Here is a 21,988-nt window from a genome sequence, read left to right on the forward strand (position 1 = left end):
TACGCCGTATTAGGCGGATATTTACTGTTTGCACGATATCCCAGAGAGAATTGTCAGAACATGTGCTTCGATATGTGCTGAAGTGATAAGGAATACCACTCAACCCATGATAAGAAGATTTCAGCACTGCACTGATACCGATGGTCCTCACTTCGAACACCTTTTCTAAATGGACGTTCATGCCATCTTTTTGACCTTCGTTGGCCTTCAAAGACCTTAGTGTTATACATCATTGGACTTGTTACGATAGCCGCTATCAGAAAATAAGTACCAAATTATAGCATCCCATTTAAAAAAAAACAAAGTTGACCTTCATATCTCTGAAGCGATCCCACTTAGCGACAAAACACCAACGTCATATTATGGCCCCCATTGTCCCATGCACCATTTGTCCCACAAACTTTTCAGCTACTATCATAGTTTTCGGCCGGCCGCGGTGGTCTAGCGGTTCTAGGCGCGCAGTCCGGAACCGCGCGACTGCTACGGTCGCAGGTTCGAATCCTGCCTCGGGCATGGATGTGTGTGATGTCCTTAGGTTAGTTAGGTTTAAGTAGTTCTAAGTTCTAGAGGACTGATGACCACAGATGTTAAGTCCCATAGTGCTCAGAGCCATTTGAACCATTTGAATTTCATAGTTTCGGAATTATTCTAGGTGGCAACAGTCAGTGAGTGACTCACCATGTATGTACGGCACTTAGCATCCACAAGCATAAGGGTTGCGGCAGGCGCAATGCCATACTATCATTTCATTGTTGGGTTTTATGAGAACATTCTGTGAGGAGATGATTTATTGCAACGTATATTCGGAATCATTTCTCTGGAGACAACAGAAAAAAGGTAAATATAAAATGCAACAATCGTCCTTTAATAACTTATTACAATTGTGATACATAAGTTACTAGTTTCACCGCAGTGATGGATTGCATTCACTGGTTGTTTACAGAAGGGACATATTGTAGATCACTGGTGGTGGGTGCCGGCAGCTTTCACCACTGTTCTGCCGGCTTTCTTGGCAACTGTCCTGGCTTTGGCGGCGGTCCTGGCTTTGCCTGCTGTCCTGGCTTTGGCGGCTTTGGCATGGGCGGCTGTCCTCGCAAGGGCCCTGTGCCTCGAAGCGGCCCTATCAGCTAAAAAAGACAAATGAAATTGTGTAATAGAAGCTCACAACAAAACTTCCAGTCATGCTAATGGCCTACTAATTAGCACAAACACGCTTATGACGACCAATTGGATTTAATTTTACATTCAATAAATACTTACATATTATGAACAATTCAAATCTATCACTTTCTTAATCTTGAGAGTATATCAGTAGGTAACGCGTGTGTGATTCAATAGCTAGCATATGAAGACACAATACGCGTCATTTTAATATCTATTATACATCAGCAGAGTTCACGAAGAGAATTTACAGGGTGTATAGCGAAGTAGTTCCTGATATCAAAATTAAATATCCTGAAAACTCAGATCGATAAAGGAGACCAACATACGTTACGTTTACTGTGGAACCTGTGAGAATTTTATAGAGAAAATATACAGGTTTCGAAATAGTTCGAAAAGCCTATAAATAGTGTGCCTCAGCTGAGAGCAATTAAGTCCCGTCGTTGAAACGTGAAAGGAGGTTAGCGTACTGAAGGCAGGAACTAAATCATGTATTCCACTGAACAACGTGTTATCTGCTACTGGAATACCACAGGTTGGAATACAGTCCTAGGGCAACAAGGGCAGCTTTCAAACACTATTTTTTGTTCCAGAAGGACACGATGCGAAAACCATTTGCAAGCTCTTCGCTTTAGGTGTCTTTGAGATTGCACAGTGTGAGTTGATGGTAGTCAAGAATGCCTTTAAGGCAACAAAAAACGCTATTATCAACTACTCACTGAGTTTGAACGAGATCGTATAATAAGGTTACCAGGAACGGAATGTTCCTTCTGCAATACTGCAGAAGGACTTGGCAGGAAAGTAGCCACTGTACATGAATACTGTTAGCAGTGATCGCGGGAATGTACGGTCGCAAAAAGACCGGGCTCCAGCTTGCCACTTGGCACTACTGAGAGGGAAGACCATCGTGTTCTGTGTGGGGCTGTAGCGCATCGTACTGCATCCGCAGCAGCAGTCTGAGCAGCTGTTGTCACCACAGTGACACAACGAACTGTTAGAAATCAGCTACTTCAGAGACAGCTAAGAGCCAGACAACCTGTAGCTTGCCTTCCACGGAAGCCCAAGCAGTGCCAATTTCGACTTCTGTGGTGTCCAGCGAGAGATCATTGGGGGGCAGGATGGAGGTCTGTTGTGTTTTCTGATGAAAGCTGTTTCTTCCTCTGTGCCAGTGGTGGCCGTGTGTTGGTTAGAAGAAGGCCAGTTGAGAGCTTGCAACCAACGTGTCTGCGTGCTAGACACACTGGAGCTACACCTGAAACTACGAGCTGGGTTGCGATTTCGTATGACAGCAGGAGCACTCTCGTGGTTATCCCACGCTCGCTGACTGCAAATTTGTACATCAGTCTGGTGATTCAACCTGCCATTCATGAACAGCATTCTAGGAGGGGGGGTGGGGGGGGGGTTTCCAGCAGGATAATTCTCGCCCAAATATCGCTGTTGTAACCCAACGCGCTCTAAGACTGTCGACCTGTCGCTTAGCCTGCACGATCGCCAGATGTGTCTCCAATCGAGCATTTTTGCATGCATGCATTCAACATTCTCGGGGTTACACCGGTTGATAATGTACCAGCATTTCACATTTGCAATGGCTTATCTCGCGCTTACATTAAACTGTGATCTTTCAACGTTAATTACTTAAATACGTTACCTACATTGCTCTACATTAATTATTTTGTGGTGTTATGATATTTTCCGTCAGTGTATATTCTTGTTGCAAGCTCTCACATGGAGTGAACAGTACTTCTGACCCCTTAAATGATCAACTGGTTTTCGATGAGACATGAAGGAAAAGATTGTTAAGGCTTTCGTGGCCACTTGTTGACAAACTGCCTATTGGCTTCTGTATCGGGTTCTTCGGCCGACGTTCATCTAATGATTTTTCTGACGTTTCGCCAGCACGAGTGACTGTCATTGTCAAAGCTTCACCCTCCATTGCCGGTGGTGAACTGGAGCCGAGCTCGCGGCCGCAGACTATATGTACCTGGCGCGCCAACGTCAGAGGGCTTCTCCGCGGTCATTTCCGGTGCGGTTCTCCTCTTGCTACCTACGACGGTCGTTCGCTGCAGTACGGGAAGCCAGGATCCGTTTACCTTAAGGCTTTCCTCTTTCTTGTTGAAACTGTTCGCGTGTTTTTGTATTTCTACAGCTTCTCTGAACAAGCGCGTGTGATAGTGCTTCTCTACAGCCAGAACATCCGTGTCGGCGAATTTCATAGTCTGCGGCCGCGAACTCGGCTCCAGTTCACTACCAGCAATGGAGGGTGAAGCTTTGAGAATGCCACTCGTGCTGGCGAAACGTCAGAAAAATCATTAGATGAACGTCGGCCGAAGAACCCGAGACAGAAGCCAATAGGCAGTTTGTCATGTAGAAAAAGACTCTAACATGGAATACCATACAGGTTTGAAGACATATTCAATTTTGTAATGGATAATTAGTGGTAACTGTGAATTTATTAGTAACATAATTACTTTCATAGTTACAGCATTAAGTAGAGATCGAATGTTTATAGTGGTTGTTGTTTGATGTTGCAATCGCTGGGAGTTAGATGTAATGAGTTAAACAGACAGCCTTGGGTCGTCCACCTTTCAGACAAAAGTAAACAAGCTGATAGGGCTACTGATGTAATTTGTATAGTAAATCTGTTATATTGACACGTTCCGCATCTTAACATTCATCATTAATGTGATCTATTGGACAAGTAATTTAAAAACTGTGACTAAATACATTTGGATAAACATTCTTCCATATATACAACTACCACTGCTTTGTATTTTGTGTACATTAATGGATTTCTTGACAAATCTTTTTCGTTTGTTTCATCTAAGTTCTCGTTGACATGTATCTTTGAGAATTTTATTATTAGGATTAGAACTTTAACAACCCCGTAGTCTAGGGATGCCGGCACGGTAGCTCAGCGTGTTCGGTCAGAGGGTTAGCTACCCTCTGTAATAAAAAAACTGAGTGAATGGATCAATAACGAACTTCAACGAGCGTCAGGGGACGTCCGCCACGAACAACTGCAACGAACTATAACGAACAAAATGAACTAAAAAAAAGGGGGTAGCGTCTTTGATTCATAATCAAAACGTCTTCGGTCCCGGGTTCGATCCCCGCCACTGCCTAAATTTTGATAAATAATCATCATTGGCGGCCGAAGACTTCCGGCATAAGAAGTCAGCCTCATTCTGCCAACGGCCTTGTCAAAGAGGGCGGAGGAGCGGATAGAGGTTCATGGCAATCTCTTGTCCTAGCAGTGGGAAATTGCCCCTAAAGGCGGAAGAATCAGCAATGATCAACGACATCAGGATTCAGAAGGCAATGGAAACCACTGCATTAAAGACACGTAACGTGTATCCACAGGACATGTGGCCTGTAATTGAAGAAGTGTCATGATGATCTCTCCATTGGAAAAAGATTCCGGAATAGTCCCCCATTCGGATCTCCGGGAGGGGACTGCCAAGGGGGAGGTTACCACGAGAAATGGATTGAATAATCTACGAAAGGATAACGTTCTACGAGTCGCGGCGTGGAATGTCAGAAGCTTGAACGTGGTAGGGAAACTAGAAAATCTGAAAAGGGAAATGCAAAGGCTCAATCGAGCTATAGTAGGGGTCAGTGAAGTGAAGTGGAAGGAAGACAAGGATTTCTGGTCAGATGAGTATCGGGTAATATCAACAGCAACAGAAAATGGTATAACAGGTGTAGGATTCGTTATGAATAGGAAGGTAGGGCAAAGGGTGTGTTACTGTGAACAGTTCAGTGACCGGGTTGTTCTAATCAGAATCGACAGCAGACCAACACCGACAACGATAGTTCAGGTATACATGCCGACCTCGCAAGCTGAAGATGAACAGATACAGGAAGTGTATGAGGATATTGAAAGGGTAATGCAGTATGTAAAGGGGGACGAGAATCTAATAGTCATGGGCGACTGGAATGCAGTTGTAGGGGAAGGAGTAGAAGAAAAGGTTACAGGAGAATATGGGCTTGGGACAAGGAATGAAAGAGGAGAAAGACTAATTGAGTTCTGTAACAAGTTTCAGCTAGTAATAGCGAATACCCTGTTCAAGAATCACAAGAGGAGGAGGTATACCTGGAAAAGGCCGGGAGATACGGGAAGATTTCAATTAGATTACATCATGGTCAGACAGAGATTCCGAAATCAGATACTGGATTGTAAGGCGTACCCAGGAGCAGATATAGACTCAGATCACAATATAGTAGTGATGAAGAGTAGGCTGAAGTTCAAGACATTAGTAAGGAAGAATCAATACGCAAAGAAGTGGGATACGGAAGTACTAAGGAATGACGAGATACGTTTGAAGGTCTCTAACGCTATAGATACAGCAGTAAGGAATAGCGCAGTAGGCAGTACAGTTGAAGAGGAATGGACATCTCCAAAAAGGGCCATCACAGAAGTTGGGAAGGAAAACATAAATACAAAGAATGTAGCTGCGAAGAAACCATGGGTAACAGAAGAATTACTTCAGTTGATTGATGAAAGGAGGAAGTACAAACATGTTCCGGGAAAATCAGGAATACAGAAATACAGGTCGCTGAGAAATGAAATAAATAGGAAGTGCAGGGAAGCTAAGACGAAATGGCTGCAGGAAAAATGTGAAGACATCGAAAAAGATATGATTGTCGGAAGGACAGACTCAGCATACAGAAAAGTCAAAACAACCTTTGGTGACATTAAAAGCAACGGTGGTAACATCAAGAGTGCAACGGGAATTCCACTGTTAAATGCAGAGGAGAGAGCAGATAGCTGGAAGGAATACATTGAAAGCCTCTATGAGGGTGAAGATTTGTCTGATGTGATAGAAGAATTAACAGGAGTCGATTTAGAAGAGATAGGGGATCCAGTATTAGAATCGGAATTTAAAAGAGCTTTGGAGGACTTACGGTCAAATAAGGCAGAAGGGATAGATAACATTCCATCAGAATTTCTAAAATCATTCCCTCATAATATCGACCAGTGAAATTGTAATTCAAACGCTACTTTGTAACAATGACAACACATGAGCTATTTAGGTAACTTATCAGAACCACCTGCGGATTCCACATGACCGAAACCCTTGGTCCCAAGCCTTTCGTTTGGTGTCGATGAGAAGCCAAATGCCAACGCAATGGCGACTAACATTCAGCCGCATCCATACTCTGTCGTTCAGTGGCCTTCGTTGGCTTAGTGTGTATGCGTCTTAAGACACAAGCCTCACATGTGGGAGAACGGCGGTTTAAATCCACTTCCGGCCATCTACACTACTGGCCATAAAAATTGCTACACCACGAAGATGACGTGCTACAGACGCGAAATTTACCCGACAGGAAGAAGATGCTGTGATATGCAAATGATTAGCTTTTCAGAGCATTCGCACAAGGTTGGCGCCGGTGGCGACACCTACAACGTGCTGACATGAGGAAAGTTTCCAACCGATTTCTCATACACAAACAACAGTTGACCGGCGTTGCCTGGTGAAACGTTGTTGTGATGCCTCGTGTAAGGAGGAGAAATGCGTACCATCACGTTTCCGACTTTGCTAAAGGTCGGACTGTAGCCTATCGCGAACGCGGTTTATCGTATCGCGACATTGCTGCTCGTGCTGGTCGAGATCCAATGACTGTTAGCAGAATTTGGAATCGGTGGGTTCAGGAGGGTAATGCGGAAAGCCGTGCTGGATCCCAACGGCCTCGTATCACTAGCAGTCGAGATGACAGGCATCTTATCCGCATGACTGTAACGGATCGTGCAGCCACGTCTCGATCTCTGTGTCAACAGATGGGGACGTTTGCAAGACAACAACCATCTGCACGAACAGTTCGACGACGTTTGCAGCAGCATGGACTATCAGCTCAGAGACCATGGCTGCGGTTACCCTTGACGCTGCATCACAGACAGGAGCGCCTGCGACGGTGTACTCAACACCGAACCTGGGTGCACGAATGGCAAAACGTCATCTTTCGGATGATTCCAGGTTCTGTTTACAGCATCATGATGGTCGCATCCGTTTTTGGCGACATCGCGGTGAACGCACATTGGAAGTGTGTATTTGTCATCGCCATACTGGCGTATCACCAGGCGTGATGGTATGGGGAGCCATTGGTTTCACGTCTCGGTCACCTCTTGTTCGCATTGACGGCGCTTTGAACAGTGGACGTTACATTTCAGATGTGTTACGACCCGTGGCTCTACCCTTCATTCGATCCCTCCGAAACCCTACATTTCAGCAGGATAATGCACGACCGCATGTTGCAGGTCCTGTACGGGCCTTTCTGGATACAGAAAATGTTCGACTGCTGTCCTGGCCAGCACATTCTCCAGATCTTTCACCAATTGAAAACGTCTGGTCAATAGTGACCGAGCAACTGGCTCGTCACAATACGCCAGTCGCTACTCTTGATGAACTGTGGTATCGTGTTGAAGCTGCATCGGCAGCTATACCTGTATACGCCATCCAAGCTCTGTTTGACTCAATGCCGAAGCGTATCAAGGCCGTTATTAGCCCAGAGGTGGTTGTCTTGGGTACTGATTTCTCAGGATCTATGCACCTAAATTGCGTGAAATTGTAATCACATGTGAGTTCTAGTATATTTCTCCAATGAGTACCCGCTTATCATCTACATTTCTTCTTGGTGTGGCAATTTTAATGGCCAATAGTGTAGATTGAGTTACCTGTGACTTCTCTAAATCGCTAAAGTCAAAAGACGTGAGGGTTCCTTTACAAAGATCACAGGCGATTTTCTTCCCAGTAATAAACTATCTCGCCATTGATAGGTCGTTAAAAATAATCTTCCTTTCCGTATCATGATACTCATTTTAGAACCCTCTACCATACGATTAATTAGAACCATACGGCTGGAGAACTTATGCGTATCGTATTTTATAACGAGTGAGTATTAAAGCTGGTAACTCTACCCTGGCTAGGAGGTGCGTCCTCGGTTTCTTGCGACGTTAAGTTGATACCGCTGATCCCTTCAGGCTCCTCCCCTCCCTCAGGACCCTCGGGCTGCCATTCTGGACACGGCCTTCCGTCATCGGAGTCGTCGTCATCGTCCGGGTTGGAGTCGTCTTCGGCGGCGACTTGTTGCGCGCAGAACACGAGCAGATAGGACCCTACGAGCAGCAGCAAAAGGCGCGACATCTCTCTGTTCGGCTGATACTGCAGACGGTCTCCGGCTGGACGAGGTACTGTAAAGCAGCAGGAAAACGTAGGGTCTTTTATAGGAACACGGCGTTGCGAACCGGATACGTTATCGTTACTGGAAGAAGAATGTTGTTTGCGAGTACACTTCAAGAATGTGCTAATGGAGTACAGTGAACACTAATTAGCTCACACCAATTCACAGTAATCGTTATTTCACAACGTCTTAGTTTTTTTCTTTTTCTTGAAACACGATCTTATCTAATCTGTCGTACAGGGTGAAAAAAATTCATTTACACTTACAGTATAAAAAGTGTCATGTGCATAGTTTCGGTGGAAAATGACCGCTAAAAAAGGCAGTTTGGCAACTCTGTGGTCAACAAGTATAAACATTTAGTACGGCACCATCAGTGCAGTGGGAAGAGCTTTGCGTCGGAACACTCCATCTACGGAGTTATGCTGAGGGTCTGGGCGGAACTTTTGTTATTTCACTTTTCTCATTTTCTGATTCTGATCTGCGCAATAAATCTGTAGACATATAGTAGAGCTGCAGTTTTTCCAACGTTGGATACAACGGCTACCGACAGACATGTCAAAAGGATTTATGACGAGCAATGATGAGTTAACTATAATTTACGTTTCACAGGACAGAGATAAGTACAAAACTCATGAATGTGCAGCAGAGTCTAGTTGCAATGACTTCTATACACTAGCAGCCGTATTTCATTGTATTCTCACTCCTGTGCTTTTTTTTTTTTTGTCATCAGTCTACTGACTGGTTTGATGCGGCCCGCCACGAATTCCTTTCCTGTGCTAACCTCTTCATATCGGAGTAGCACTTGCAACCTACGTCCTCAATTATTTGCTTGACGTATTCCAATCTCTGTCTTCCTCTACAGTTTTTGCCCTCTACAGCTCCCTCTAGTACCATGGAAGCCATTCCCTCATGTCTTAGCAGATGTCCTATCATCCTGTCCCTTCTCCTTATCAGTGTTTTCCACATATTCCTTTCCTCTCCGATTCTGCGTAGAACCTCCTCATTCCTTACCTTATCAGTCCACCTAATTTTCAACATTCGTCTATAGCACCACATGTCAAATGCTTCGATTCTCTTCTGTTCCGGTTTTCCCACAGTCCATGTTTCACTACCATACAATGCTGTGCTCCAGACGTACATGCTCAGAGATTTCTTCCTCAAATTAAGGCCGGTATTTGATATTAGTAGACTTCTCTTGGCCAGAAATGCCTTTTTTGCCATAGCGAGTCTGCTTTTGATGTCCTCCTTGCTCCGTCCGTCATTGGTTATTTTACTGCCTAGATAGCAGAATTCCTTAATTTCATTGACTTCGTGACCATCAATCCTGATGTTAAGTTTCTCGCTGCTCTCTTTTCTACTACTTCTCATTACCTTCGTCTTTCTCCAATTTACTCTCAAACCATACTGTGTACTCATTAGACTGTTCATTCCGTTCAGCAGATCAGTTAATTTTTCTTCACTTTCACTCAGGATAGCAATATCATCAGCAAATCGTATCATTGATATCCTTTCACCTTGTATTTTAATTCCACTCCTGAATCTTTCTTTTATTTTCATCATTGCTTCCTCGATGTACAGATTGAAGAGTAGGGGCGAAAGGCTACAGCCTTGTCTTACACCCTTCTTAATACGAGCACTTCGTTCTTGATCGTCCACTCTAATTATTCCCTCTTGGTTGTTGTACACATTGTATATGACCCGTCTCTCCGTATAGCTTACCCCTACTTTTTTCAGAATCTCGAACAGCTTGCACCATTTTATATTGTCGAACGCTTTTTCCAGGTCGACAAATCCTATGAAAGTGTCTTGGTTTTTCTTTAGCCTTGCTTCCATTATTAGCCGTAACGTCAGAATTGCCTCTCTCGTCCCTTTACTTTTCCTAAAGCCAAACTGATCGTCACCTAGCGCATTCTCAATTTTCTTTTCCATTCTTCTGTATATTATTCTTGGAAGCAGCTTCGATGCATGAGCTGTTAAGCTGATTGTGCGATAATTCTCGCACTTGTCAGCTCTTGCCGTCTTCGGAATTGTGTGGATGATGCTTTTCCGAAAGTCAGATGGTATATCGCCAGACTCATATATTCTACACACCAACGTGATTAGTCGTTTTGTTGCGACTTCCCCCAATGATTTTAGAAATTCTGATGGAATGTTATCTATCCCTTATGCCTTATTTGACCGTAAGTCCTCCAAAGCTCTTTTAAATTCCGATTCTAATACTGGATCCCCTATCTCTTCTAAATCGACTCCTGTTTCTTCTTCTATCACATCAGACAAATCTTCACCCTCATAGAGGCTTTCAATGTATTCTTTCCATCTATCTGCTCTCTCCTCTGCATTTAACAGTGGAATTCCCGTTGCACTCTTAATGTTACCACCGTTGCTTTTAATGTCACCAAAGGTTGTTTTGACTTTCCTGTATGCTGAGTCTGTCCTTCCGACAGTCATATCTTTTTCGATGTCTTCACATTTTTCCTGCAGCCATTTCGTCTTAGCTTCCCTGCACTTCCTATTTATTTCATTCCTCAGCGACTTGTATTTTTGTATTCCTGATTTTCCCGGAACATGTTTGTATTTCCTCCCTTCATCAATCAACTGAAGTATTTCTTCTGTTACCCATGGTTTCTTCGCAGTTACCTTCTTTGTACCTATGTTTTCCTTCCCAACTTCTGAGATGGTCCTTTTTAGAGATGTCCATTCCTCTTCAACTGTACTGCCTACTGCGCTATTCCTTACTGCTGTATCTATAGCGTTAGAGAACTTCAAACGTATCTCGTCATTCCTTAGTACTTCCGTATCCCACTTCTTTGTGTATTACCGAGCGAGGTGGCGCAGTGGTTAGACACTGGACTCGCATTCGGGAGGACGACGGTTCAATCCCCCGTCCGGCCATCCTGATTTAGGTTTTCCGTGATTCCCCTAAATCGCTCCAGGCAAATGCCGGGATGGTTCCTTTCAAAGGGCACGGCCGACTTCCTTCCCAGTCCTTCCCTAATCCGATGAGACCGATGACCTCGCTGTCTGGTCTCCTTCCCCAAACAACCAACCAACCATCTTTGCGTATTGATTCTTCCTGACTAATGTCTTGAACTTCAGCCTACTCTTCATCACTACTATATTGTGATCTGAGTCTATATCTGCTCCTGGGTACGCCTTACAATCCAGTATCTGATTTCGGAATCTCTGACTGACCATGATGTAATCTAATTGAAATCTTCCCGTATCTCCCGGCCTTTTCCAAGTATACCTCCTCCTCCTGTGATTCTTGAACAGGGTATTCGCTATTACTAGCTGAAACTTGTTACAGAACTCAATTAGTCTTTCTCCTCTTTCATTCCTTGTCCCAAGCCCATATTCTCCTGTAACCTTTTCTTCTACTCCTTCCCCTACAACTGCATTCCTTGTCGCCCATGACTATTAGATTTTCGTCCCCCTTTACATATTGTATTACCCTTTCAATATCCTCATACACTTTCTCTATATGTTCATCTTCAGCTTGCGACGTCGCCATGTATACCTGAACTATCGTTGTCGGTGTTGGTCTGCTGTCGATTCTGATTAGAACAACCCGGTCACTGAACTGTTCACACACCCTCTGCCCTACCTTCCTATTCATAACGAATCCTACAACTGTTATACCATTTTCTGCTGCTGTTGATATTACCCGATACTCATCTGACCAGAAATCCTTGTCTTCCTTTCACTTCACTTCACTGACCCCTACTATATCTAGATTGAGCCTTTGCATTTCCCTTTTCAGATTTTCTAGTTTCCCTACCACGTTCAAGCTTCTGACATTCCACGCCCCACTCGTAGAACGTTATCCTTTCGTTGATTATTCAATCTTTTTCTCGTGGTAACCTCCCCCTTGGCAGTCCCCTCCTGGAGATCCGAATGGGGGACTATTCCGGAATCTTTTTCCAATGGAGAGATCATCATGACACTTCTTCAATTACAGGCCACATGTCCTGCGGATACACGTTACGTGTCTTTAATGCAGTGGTTTCCATTGCCTTCTGCATCCTCATGTCGTTATCATTGCTGATTCTTCCGCCTTTAGGGGCAATTTCCCACCCCTAGGACAAGAGAGTGCCCGGAACCTCCATCCGCTCCACCACCCTCTTTCACAAGGCCGTTGGCAGAATGAGGCTGACTTCTTATGCCGGAAGTCTTCGGCCGCCAATGCTGATTATTTATCAAAATTTGAGCAGTGGTGAGGATCGAACCCGGGACCGAAGAAGTTTTGATTATTAATCAAAGACGCTACCCCTAGACCACGGGTACGTGACCCGTGTGTTAGAATTAAATAATTGCACGTGATTTATATAAGACCAACTGTAATTATACATCTACATTTATACTCCGCAAGCCACCCAACGGTATGTGGCGGAGGGCACTTTACATGCCACTGTCATTACCTCCCTTTTCTGTTTCACTCGCGTATGGTTCTCGGGGAGAACGACTGTCTGCAAGCCTCCGAGTACGCTCGAATCTCTCTAATTTTACATTCGTGATCTCCTCGGGAGGTATAAGTAGGGGGAAGCAATATATTCGATACCTCTTCCAGAAACACACCCTCTCGAAACCTAGCGAGCAAGCTACACCGCGATGCAGAGCATCTCTCTTCCAGAGTCTGCCACTTGAGTTTGCTAAACATCTCCGTAACGATATCACGGTTACCAAATAACCCTGTGACGACGCGCGCCGCTCTTCTATGGATCTTCTCTATCTCCTCCGTCACCCGATCTGATACGGATCCCACACTGATGAGCAATGCTCAAGTATAGGTCGAACGCGTGTTTTGTAAGCCACCTCCTTTGTTGATGGACTACATTTTCTAAGGACTCTCCCAATGAATCTCAACGTGGTACCCGCCTTACCAACATTTAATTTTATATGATCATTCCACTTCAAATCGTTCCGCACGCATACTCCCAGATATTTTACAGAAGTAACTGCTACCAGTGTTTGTTCCGCTACCATATAATCATACAATAAAGATTCCTTCTTTCTATGTATTCGAAATACATTACATTTGTCTATGTTAAGGGTCAGTTGCCACTCCCTGCACCAAGTGCCTATCCGTTGCAGATCTTCCTGCATTTCGCTACAATTTTCTAATGCTGCAACTTTTCTGTATACTACAGCATCATCCGCGAAAAGCCGCATGGAACTTCCGACACTATCTACTAGGTCATTTATATATATTGTGAAAAGCAATGGTCCCATAACATTCCCCTGTGGCACGCCAGAGGTTACTTTAACGTCTGTAGACGTCTATCCATTGATAACAACACGCTGTGTTCTGTTTGCTAAAAACTCTTCAATCCAGCCACACAGCAAGTCTGATATTCCGTAGGCTCTTACTTTGTTTAACAGGCGACAGTGCGGAACTTATCGAACGCGTTCCGGAAGCCAAGGAAAATAGCATCTACCTGGGAGCCTGTATCTAATATTTTCTGGGTCTCATGAACAAATAAAGCGAGTTGGGTCTCACACGATCGCTGTTTCCGGAATCCATGTTGGTTCCAACAGTGTCGACTCTGGGTTTCCAAAAACGACATGATACGCGAGCAAAAAACATGTTCTAAAATTCTACAACATATTGACGTCAGAGATATAGGTCTATAGTTTTGCGCATCTGCTCGACGACCCTTCTTGAAGACTGGGACTACCTGTGCTCTTTTCCAATCATTTGGAACCTTCCGTTACTCTAGAGACTTGCGGTACACGGCTGTTAGAAGGGGAGTAAGTTCTTTCGCGTACTCTGTGTAGAATCGAATTTGTATCCCGTCAGGTCCAGTGGACTTTCCTCTGTTGAGTGATTCCAGATGCTTTTCTATTCCTTGGACACTTATTTCGATGTCAGCCATTTTTTCGTTTGTGCGAGGATTTAGAGAAGGAACTGCAGTGCGGTCTTCCTCTGTAAACAGCTTTGGAAAAAGGTGTTTAGTATTTCAGCTTTACGCGTGTCATCCTCTGTTTCAATGCCATCATCATCCCGGAGTCTCTGGATATGCTGTTTCGAGCCACTTACTGATTTAACGTAAGACCAGAACTTCCTAGGATTTTCTGTCAAGTCGGTACATAGAATTTTACTTTCGAATTCACTGAACGCTTCACGCATAGCCCTCCTTACGCTAACTTTGACATCGTTTAGCTTCTGTTTGTCTGAGAGGTTTTGGCTGCGTTTACACTTGGAGTGAAGCTCTCTTTGCTTTCGCAGTAGTTTCCTAACTTTGTTGTTGAACCACGGTGGGTTTTTCCCGTCCCTCACAGTTTTACTCGGCACGTACCTGTGTAAAACGCATTTTACGATTGCCTTGAACTTTTTCCATAAACACTCAACATTGTTAGTGTCGAAACATAAATTTTCGTTTTGATCTGTTAGGTAGTCTGAAATCTGCCTTCTATTACTCTTGCTAAACAGATAAATCTTCCTCCCTTTTTTATATTCCTATTAACTTCCATATTCAGGGATGCTGCAACGGCCTTATGATCACTGATTCCCTATTCAGCACTTACAGAGTCGAAAATTTCGGGTCTGTTTGTTATCAGTAGGTCCAAGATGTTATCTCCACGAGTCGGTTCTCTGTTTAATTGCTCGAGGTAATTTTCGGATAGTGCACTCAGTATAATGTCACTCGATGCTCTGTCCCTACCACCCATCCTAAACATCTGAGTGTCCCAGTCTATATCTGGTAAATTGAGATCTCCACCTAAGACTATAACATACTGAGAAAATTTATGTGAAATGTATTCCAAATTTTCTCTCAGTTGTTCCGCCACTAATGCTGCTGAATCGGGAGGTCGGTAAAAGGAGCCAACTATTAACCTAGCTCGGTTGTTGAGTGTAACCTGCACCCATAATAATTCACAGGAACTATCCACTTCTACTTCACTACAGGATAAACTACTACTAACAGCGACAAACACGCCACCACCGGTTGCATGCAATCTATCCTTTCTAAACACTGTCGGTGCCTTTGTAAAAATTTCGGCAGAATTTATCTCTAGCTTCAGCCTGCTTTCTACACCTATAACGATTTCTACTTCGGTGCTTTCTATCTGCGCTTGAAGTTCCGGTACTTTACCTTTGCAACTTCGACAGTTTACAATTACAATACAATTGCTGTATAACCAACGAAAACCAAATACCGTATCAAACAATGTAAAGATGGAAAATGGAAAACAATTACACCTAGCCTCGGAATCCAACTCTTGAACTCTGGTATGCTCTTCTACACAGTATTGAATGAAGAACCTTGTCAGACATGCGATTACAGAGTTCCCGAATTGTCTTTCCTTGACGTTCATTTTCTACTGAAGATGTACACAGAAAGAAATATCACTACAGACAGTTTTAATTTATACTATTAGAAGCCAAGATCGCTTGATGTAAACAGTCTATTTCACGACCAGTTTCGACAGTAACTAGGTGCTACCTTCAGATTCTCAGATCTCCTAGAAATACAAGTATTCATCAGTTATATCGAAATACTGAGAACATGCTACAGTTACAATAATACAATTCCATACTGGTTTGCCAAATATATAATACGTGCTGAATAAAACAGCCAAAGCGCCAATAAGATGTACAGGCGCAGAAACAGATACACGAGTAAAGATTATATGTCGACACATCATCTTATTGGTGCTATGGATGTTTTGTTTAGCAAGTTTTATGTATTTGACAAACCAGTGTGGAGTTGTATTATTGTAATTGGAGAATGTTCTCCGCATGTCAACGAGACTGATGTGAAGTTATACTTCTGGGAGATCTGAGACTCTGATGATTAGAGCTAGTTTCTATCGAAATTGGTCATGAAATAAATTGTTTCGCTTCAAGCGATGTTGGCTTCGAATTTGCTCTATTTTACAACATTAGATCGCCCTCAACAACCCGCGGAAATTATGAAGAGAGTTCTGTTTGTGGGCAACGAATGGCGCTCTGGCGTTCATGTGCCCTAATTTTGGTACACCCTTTAGATATGTGTACCTCCGGTCGGTGAGACACATGGGTACTGACGAATAGAAAGCATTTTTTAAAGGCCGATCGCCGTTCGCCCTACCGAGCGAGGAGGCTCCGTAGCAACGTAATGGACTCCCAGTCGGGAATAAAGTGGTTTTAAACGTCCTTCCGGATTTTTGAAGGTTTGCGGGCTCAACTATTAAAATCTGAATATCTGGTACGTTTTCCCTACATATCTTTTGCTTGTTCTCATTTAAAAGATTTTCTTTGCGGTGATCCGACAGACCGAATACCTTTCGTACGAAACCTGACCATATTGTCTAAGTGAGAACGTGTATTTACTTTATGAGTATTAAATTCATTTCTTCTTCAATTCAACAGAGAGGGTTGCTTCCCAGGATAACAGTTCATGCCAGCCACTTCTTTTACTGAGTTCAGAAGTAGCGCCCTTATTAACGATTGGTATACCCCACCATGCCCATAACAACAGTTACATCTGTGCCGTAGTAACACTGAAGTTTGCATCTGCTACACTGCTTTAACAAGTTAAACTATCGCGTTATAAGGCTGCAGTCGCCTTAATAATTCTTCAGGTAATACTAAAGCGGTGCGACGGATGCTGCTGGCTGAGAATGACGATAGTAATTTGTCCACTGATTTCATGGGTAATTGCGTGCATCCTCAGCGAATAAATCGATTAGTGACTCACTTTTCCAAACTCTAATTCCCATTTACATCTCCAATCTATCCATAGGATGCGATACGGTAGCTTACGAACGTCCCACACGAAACCTGAACCTCTCTTTCGCTTCATGTAACCCCGCGCGAATGGTAGGGCTTGCGCACTACTGAACAAAACATCTGGTGCCGGAAAAAAAACACACCTATCTCCAAATGTCCATAGAACCAATTACGCCTAACGGATACGATAACTACGTCATACCACTATATATTGTGTTACCCCATACGAACTGTATTCAGACTGAATTCGTTCGAATCACACTTACTCCCTAAAGTAAACAAAATGGGTTATATAATTTATAAAAGACAGCTACCAGCCACATGTAGGGTTTAAAAAGGTTTATTATCTTCAGACCATGACCGGTTTCGGATTTTTCTTTACAAATCCATCTTCAGATGGCAGTTACAGGCATTCTAAGTTGGACCTAGTTTTGTTTTTGTTATTCGTTTGCTGCACTGGGAAAGAAAAGAAATATTTTTTTGTTTTTACAAAAGATTTACTTCTTTTACAAAAACTAATTGCTCATGAGATAATAAACCTTTTTAAACCATACATGTGGCTGGTAGCTGGTTTTTATAAATTATAAACCTTAGTACAACAGCCACGTTTCTCAACATGTCGACTATCGACAAAATAGCGTTAAGCTTACCTAGCCAGGTATTGAGAATGTTACATGCGTTCAAAAAATGTAAAACAGAAAACTATCTCATGAGCAATTAGTTTTTGTAAAAGAAGTAAATCTTTTGTAAAAATACCATTACCGATATGACAACAAAAATATTTCTTTTCTTTCCCAGTGCAGCAAACGAATAACAAAAACATAACTAGGTCCAACTTAGAATGCCTGTAACTGCCATCTGAAGATGGATTTGTAAAGAAAAATCCGAAACCGGTCATGGTCTGAAGATAATAAACCTTTTTAAACCATACATGTGTCTGGTAGCTGTTTTTTATAAATTATAAACCTTAGTACAACAGCCACGTTTCTCAACATGTCGACTTTCGACAAAATAGCGTTAAAATGGGTTATTTTTATGTTGTAGAAAAAGGCATCACTCTTTCCATTGTTAGTTAAAGACGCTACACTAGTCCTTTTTTCTCTCATTAGAAGTTTATGATCGGTACATTTTATTAACCAGTAATTTGTGAAAAATCGTTGCTACCTGAAGAATAGAAGCTTCATTCATTCCTGCGCGTCGAGCCTCATCTGCTGCATGAAAAACACCGAACTGAGCCGGGCTAGCTTTTGTAGTGGTCATTGTGTGGGTCACGCCAAAACTGAAGTTCCCTGTGTGCTCTACGAAGGACAACGTAAACGCATCTTAAAGCGTTACACTGAAGTAGTTTGCTGATCCTGTTGGAATAGCCAGCTCCTGTATCTACATGACCCTTCTGAAACATACTTTCTTGAACGAAAAACATAAAATATATGGGAGATTTGGTCTGTCTATTATAAACGATACAATGGTAGCTCTGCGAGCAGTGCGAAAGGGTTGCGTCTACCATATATGGTCCTCGGGCCATGCGTTGCCTAATACTGAATTAAGGTAAATGTTGGGTGGTTCCTGTGAGAAAGACATTACAGATATCCCTTCCTATCCTTTCCCAATCTGTTCTTGCGCTATATCAGCAATTATGCGATGTTAAGGAAAATCTTTCTTTCTTCCTTGCAATAGGCTATATCGGATGCTTTTTTTTTCTTCTTTTTTTGCTGAAGTAAATACTACAAAGTTTGATGCATGACATGTTAGAAGAAAGTTGAGCCAGAGATAAAATGCTACCATATGGATATTAGTCTACTCCGAGGGCTGACGAATGCTCATGACAAAGCGTTGTTCACAATGAGGAGATAATGTTGGACTGTACTGAGGATGATTAATCAATGATGGCCGGCCGCGGTGGCCGAGTGATTCTAGGCGCTTCAGTCCGGAACCGCGCGACTGCTACGGTCCCAGGTTCGAATCCTGCCTAGGGCATGGATGTGTGTGATGTCCTTAGGTTGGTTAGGTTTAAGTAGTTCTATGTTCTAGGGGACTTACGACCTCAGCAGTTGAGTCCCATAGTGCTCAGAGCCATTTGTGGAAGAAGAGGCCGTTGCGGCGGAATGATCGTGGAAGCGGTAGCACTTTAGTAACATTGCTTGGTGCAATATATACTCACAATTGTGTACGACCTTCTCCTTTCCACTGGTTCTGCACATCCGTCAACGATCGTACCAGTACGCTCTACAGTGATTATGCTAAAGAACTTGCCCCCTTTCTATCAGCAATTTATCGTAGATCGCTGGAAGAACGTAAAGTACCTAGCGACTGGAAGAAAGCGCAGGTCGTTCCCATTTTCAAGAAGGGTCATAAATCAGATGCGAATAATTATAGGCCTATTTCGCTTACGTCAATCTGTTGTAGAATAATGGAACATGTTTTGTGTTCTCGTATTATGACGTTCTTAGATAATACAAATCTCCTTCATCATAACCAACATGGATTCCGCAAACAGAGATCATGTGAAACACAGCTCGCCCTATTTGCCCAAGAAATTCACAGTGCCGTAGACACTGGCGAGCAGATTGATGCCGTATTCCTGGACTTCAGGAAGGCATTTGATACGGTTCCGCACTTACGTTTAATGAAAAAAATACGAGCTTACGGAATATCGGACCAGGTTTGTGATTGGATTCAGGATTTCCTAGAAGAAAGAACTCAACATGTCATTCTTAACGGTTCAAAATCTGCAGATGTAGAGGTAATTTCGGGAGTACCGCAAGGAAGCGTGATAGGACCTTTATTGTTTACAATATACATAAATGACTTAGTTGACAACATCGGTAGCTCCGTGAGGCTATTTGCAGATGACACGGTTGTCTACAAGAAAGTAGCAACATCAGAAGACTCGTACGTACTCCAGGAAGACCTGCAGAGGATTAATGCATGGTGCGACAGCTGGCAGCTTTCCCTAAACGTAGATAAATGTAATATAATGCGCATACATAGGGGCAGAAATCCATTCCAGTACGATTATGCCATAGGTGGTAAATCATTGGAAGCGGTAACGACCGTAAAATACTTAGGAGTTACTATCCGGAGCGATCTGAAGTGGAATGATCACATAAAACAAATAGTGGGAAAAGCAGGCGCCAGGTTGAGATTCATAGGAAGAATTCTAAGAAAATGTGACTCATCGACGAAAGAAGTAGCTTACAAAACGCTTGTTCGTCCGATTCTTGAGTATTGCTCATCAGTATGGGACCCTTACCAGGTTGGATTAATAGAAGAGATAGACATGATCCAGCGAAAAGCAGCGCGATTCGTCATGGGGACATTTAGTCAGCGCGAGAGCGTTACGGAGATGCTGAACAAGCTCCAGTGGCGGACACTTCAAGAAAGGCGTTACGCAATACGGAGAGGTTTATTATCGAAATTACGAGAGAGCACATTCCGGGAAGAGATGGGCAAAATATTACTACCGCCCACATATATCTCGCGTAATGATCACAACGAAAAGATCCGAGAAATTAGAGCAAATACGGAGACTTACAAGCAGTCGTTCTTCCCACGCACAATTCGTGAATGGAACAGGGAAGGGGGGATCAGATAGTGGTACAATAAGTACCCTCCGCCACACACCGTAAGGTGGCTCGCGGAGTATAGATGTAGATGTAGATGTAGACACGTCAAACGTATAAAAAACTCATTCCACGTAGACAGGCCATTCAGCCTCGTTTGCATTAGCCTATGCGCTGAAATTGTCGCCATTGTCGATGAGCCATACCGAAAGTTTCTTTCAGTTCTTGACTTGGTGAGATTGTTATAACAATTATCCCCCATAGCAGACAAAGAGTGCTACTGGCCCTAGGTGTACGCCATACCTGTGCAACTTTAATCACTTTTCTGGAACACTGTTCATAGGCTCTTCCGGTTTTAGATTGTTTCGGACCACTCTTTCTTGATGTTGACAGCTGTGGGGCAGTGGAACACACTGAATTCTGGAAGAAGGATAGTTCAAATTCTCCTCCGGCAATTCACACTTATGATTTTCCGTGGTTTCCCTAAACCACCGAAGGTGAATGTCCGAATGGTCTCTTTGAAAGGGAACGGTAGATATCCCCAATCGGAACATATGCTCTGCCTCCAAGACCTCATTATAGATAATCTTCTATCCCCCCCAAATGTAAAATACTGTATATCATTGCGCTATAGACAAAAAGAAGCTAAGGAAAACGCGCTTCAGTGTCAAAGGGCAATGCATTAACTTTTTAATGACTACCGTAGCAGGATATTTCGAAGCACCTCTAAGAAAACCCGAAGAAATGGCTGTCTTTGGAAGCAATGAACTGAAACTGATGCTAGCTAAGCAAAAGCAGAAAACTTGCAATATTGTTTTAAGTTTTCGACTGAGTTTGACTTACCCCGTGTCAACCTCATAATCTCAGAGTAGCACTTGCAGTCAACGTCCTCAATTATTTGTGGGATATATTCCTATCTGTTTCCTGTGCTGTTTTTACTTACTACGTCCCCCTCTAGCACCATAGAAACTATTCCCTAATATCTTAACATAAGTCGTATCATCCGGCCCCTTCTCCTTGATAATGTTTTATACTTATTCTCTTTTTTTCACTGATAAGCATATCATGTTAGTAAAATTCAATCCGTCTATAACGGAGTTTTCTTGCAAATAACTCGTGCGACCCATCCTACAATGTTACTGAACTGTGTGGCACTCTTACGAAATGGGACTAAACTGTATATTGAAAATATACAAAGAACGGCAGCACGAGTGGTCACTGTTGATGCCACGAGGGAGCGTCACATAACGACTGAGAGACTTACTTGAAGATATGCGCCAACTATGACAAGTTTCAGTAACGGCTATTAAGAGAGCAAACGAGGAATCTGCTTCAACCCCCTATGTACCGCTCCGTATTGCTTCCGTAGAGA

The 21,988-nt window shown here is 43.2% G+C and overlaps 1 protein-coding gene across 1 annotated transcript; it reads right to left on the reverse strand.

Moving 5' to 3' along the window:
- Window positions 1-844: 844 nt before the first annotated feature.
- On the reverse strand, window positions 845-8,351 carry LOC126161597 (uncharacterized). Its single transcript, XM_049917547.1, has 2 exons — window positions 8,078-8,351; window positions 845-1,127 (listed from the first exon to the last, which is right to left on the reverse strand). The coding sequence occupies exons 1-2, from the start codon at window positions 8,301-8,303 to the stop codon at window positions 961-963; spliced, it is 393 nt and encodes a 130-aa protein (XP_049773504.1). The 5' UTR covers window positions 8,304-8,351; the 3' UTR covers window positions 845-960.
- Between the last annotated feature and the right edge of the window lie 13,637 nt (window positions 8,352-21,988).

The sequence above is a fragment of the Schistocerca cancellata genome, chromosome 1 (assembly GCF_023864275.1).
Source record: "Schistocerca cancellata isolate TAMUIC-IGC-003103 chromosome 1, iqSchCanc2.1, whole genome shotgun sequence".
Lineage (NCBI taxonomy): Eukaryota > Metazoa > Arthropoda > Insecta > Orthoptera > Acrididae > Schistocerca > Schistocerca cancellata.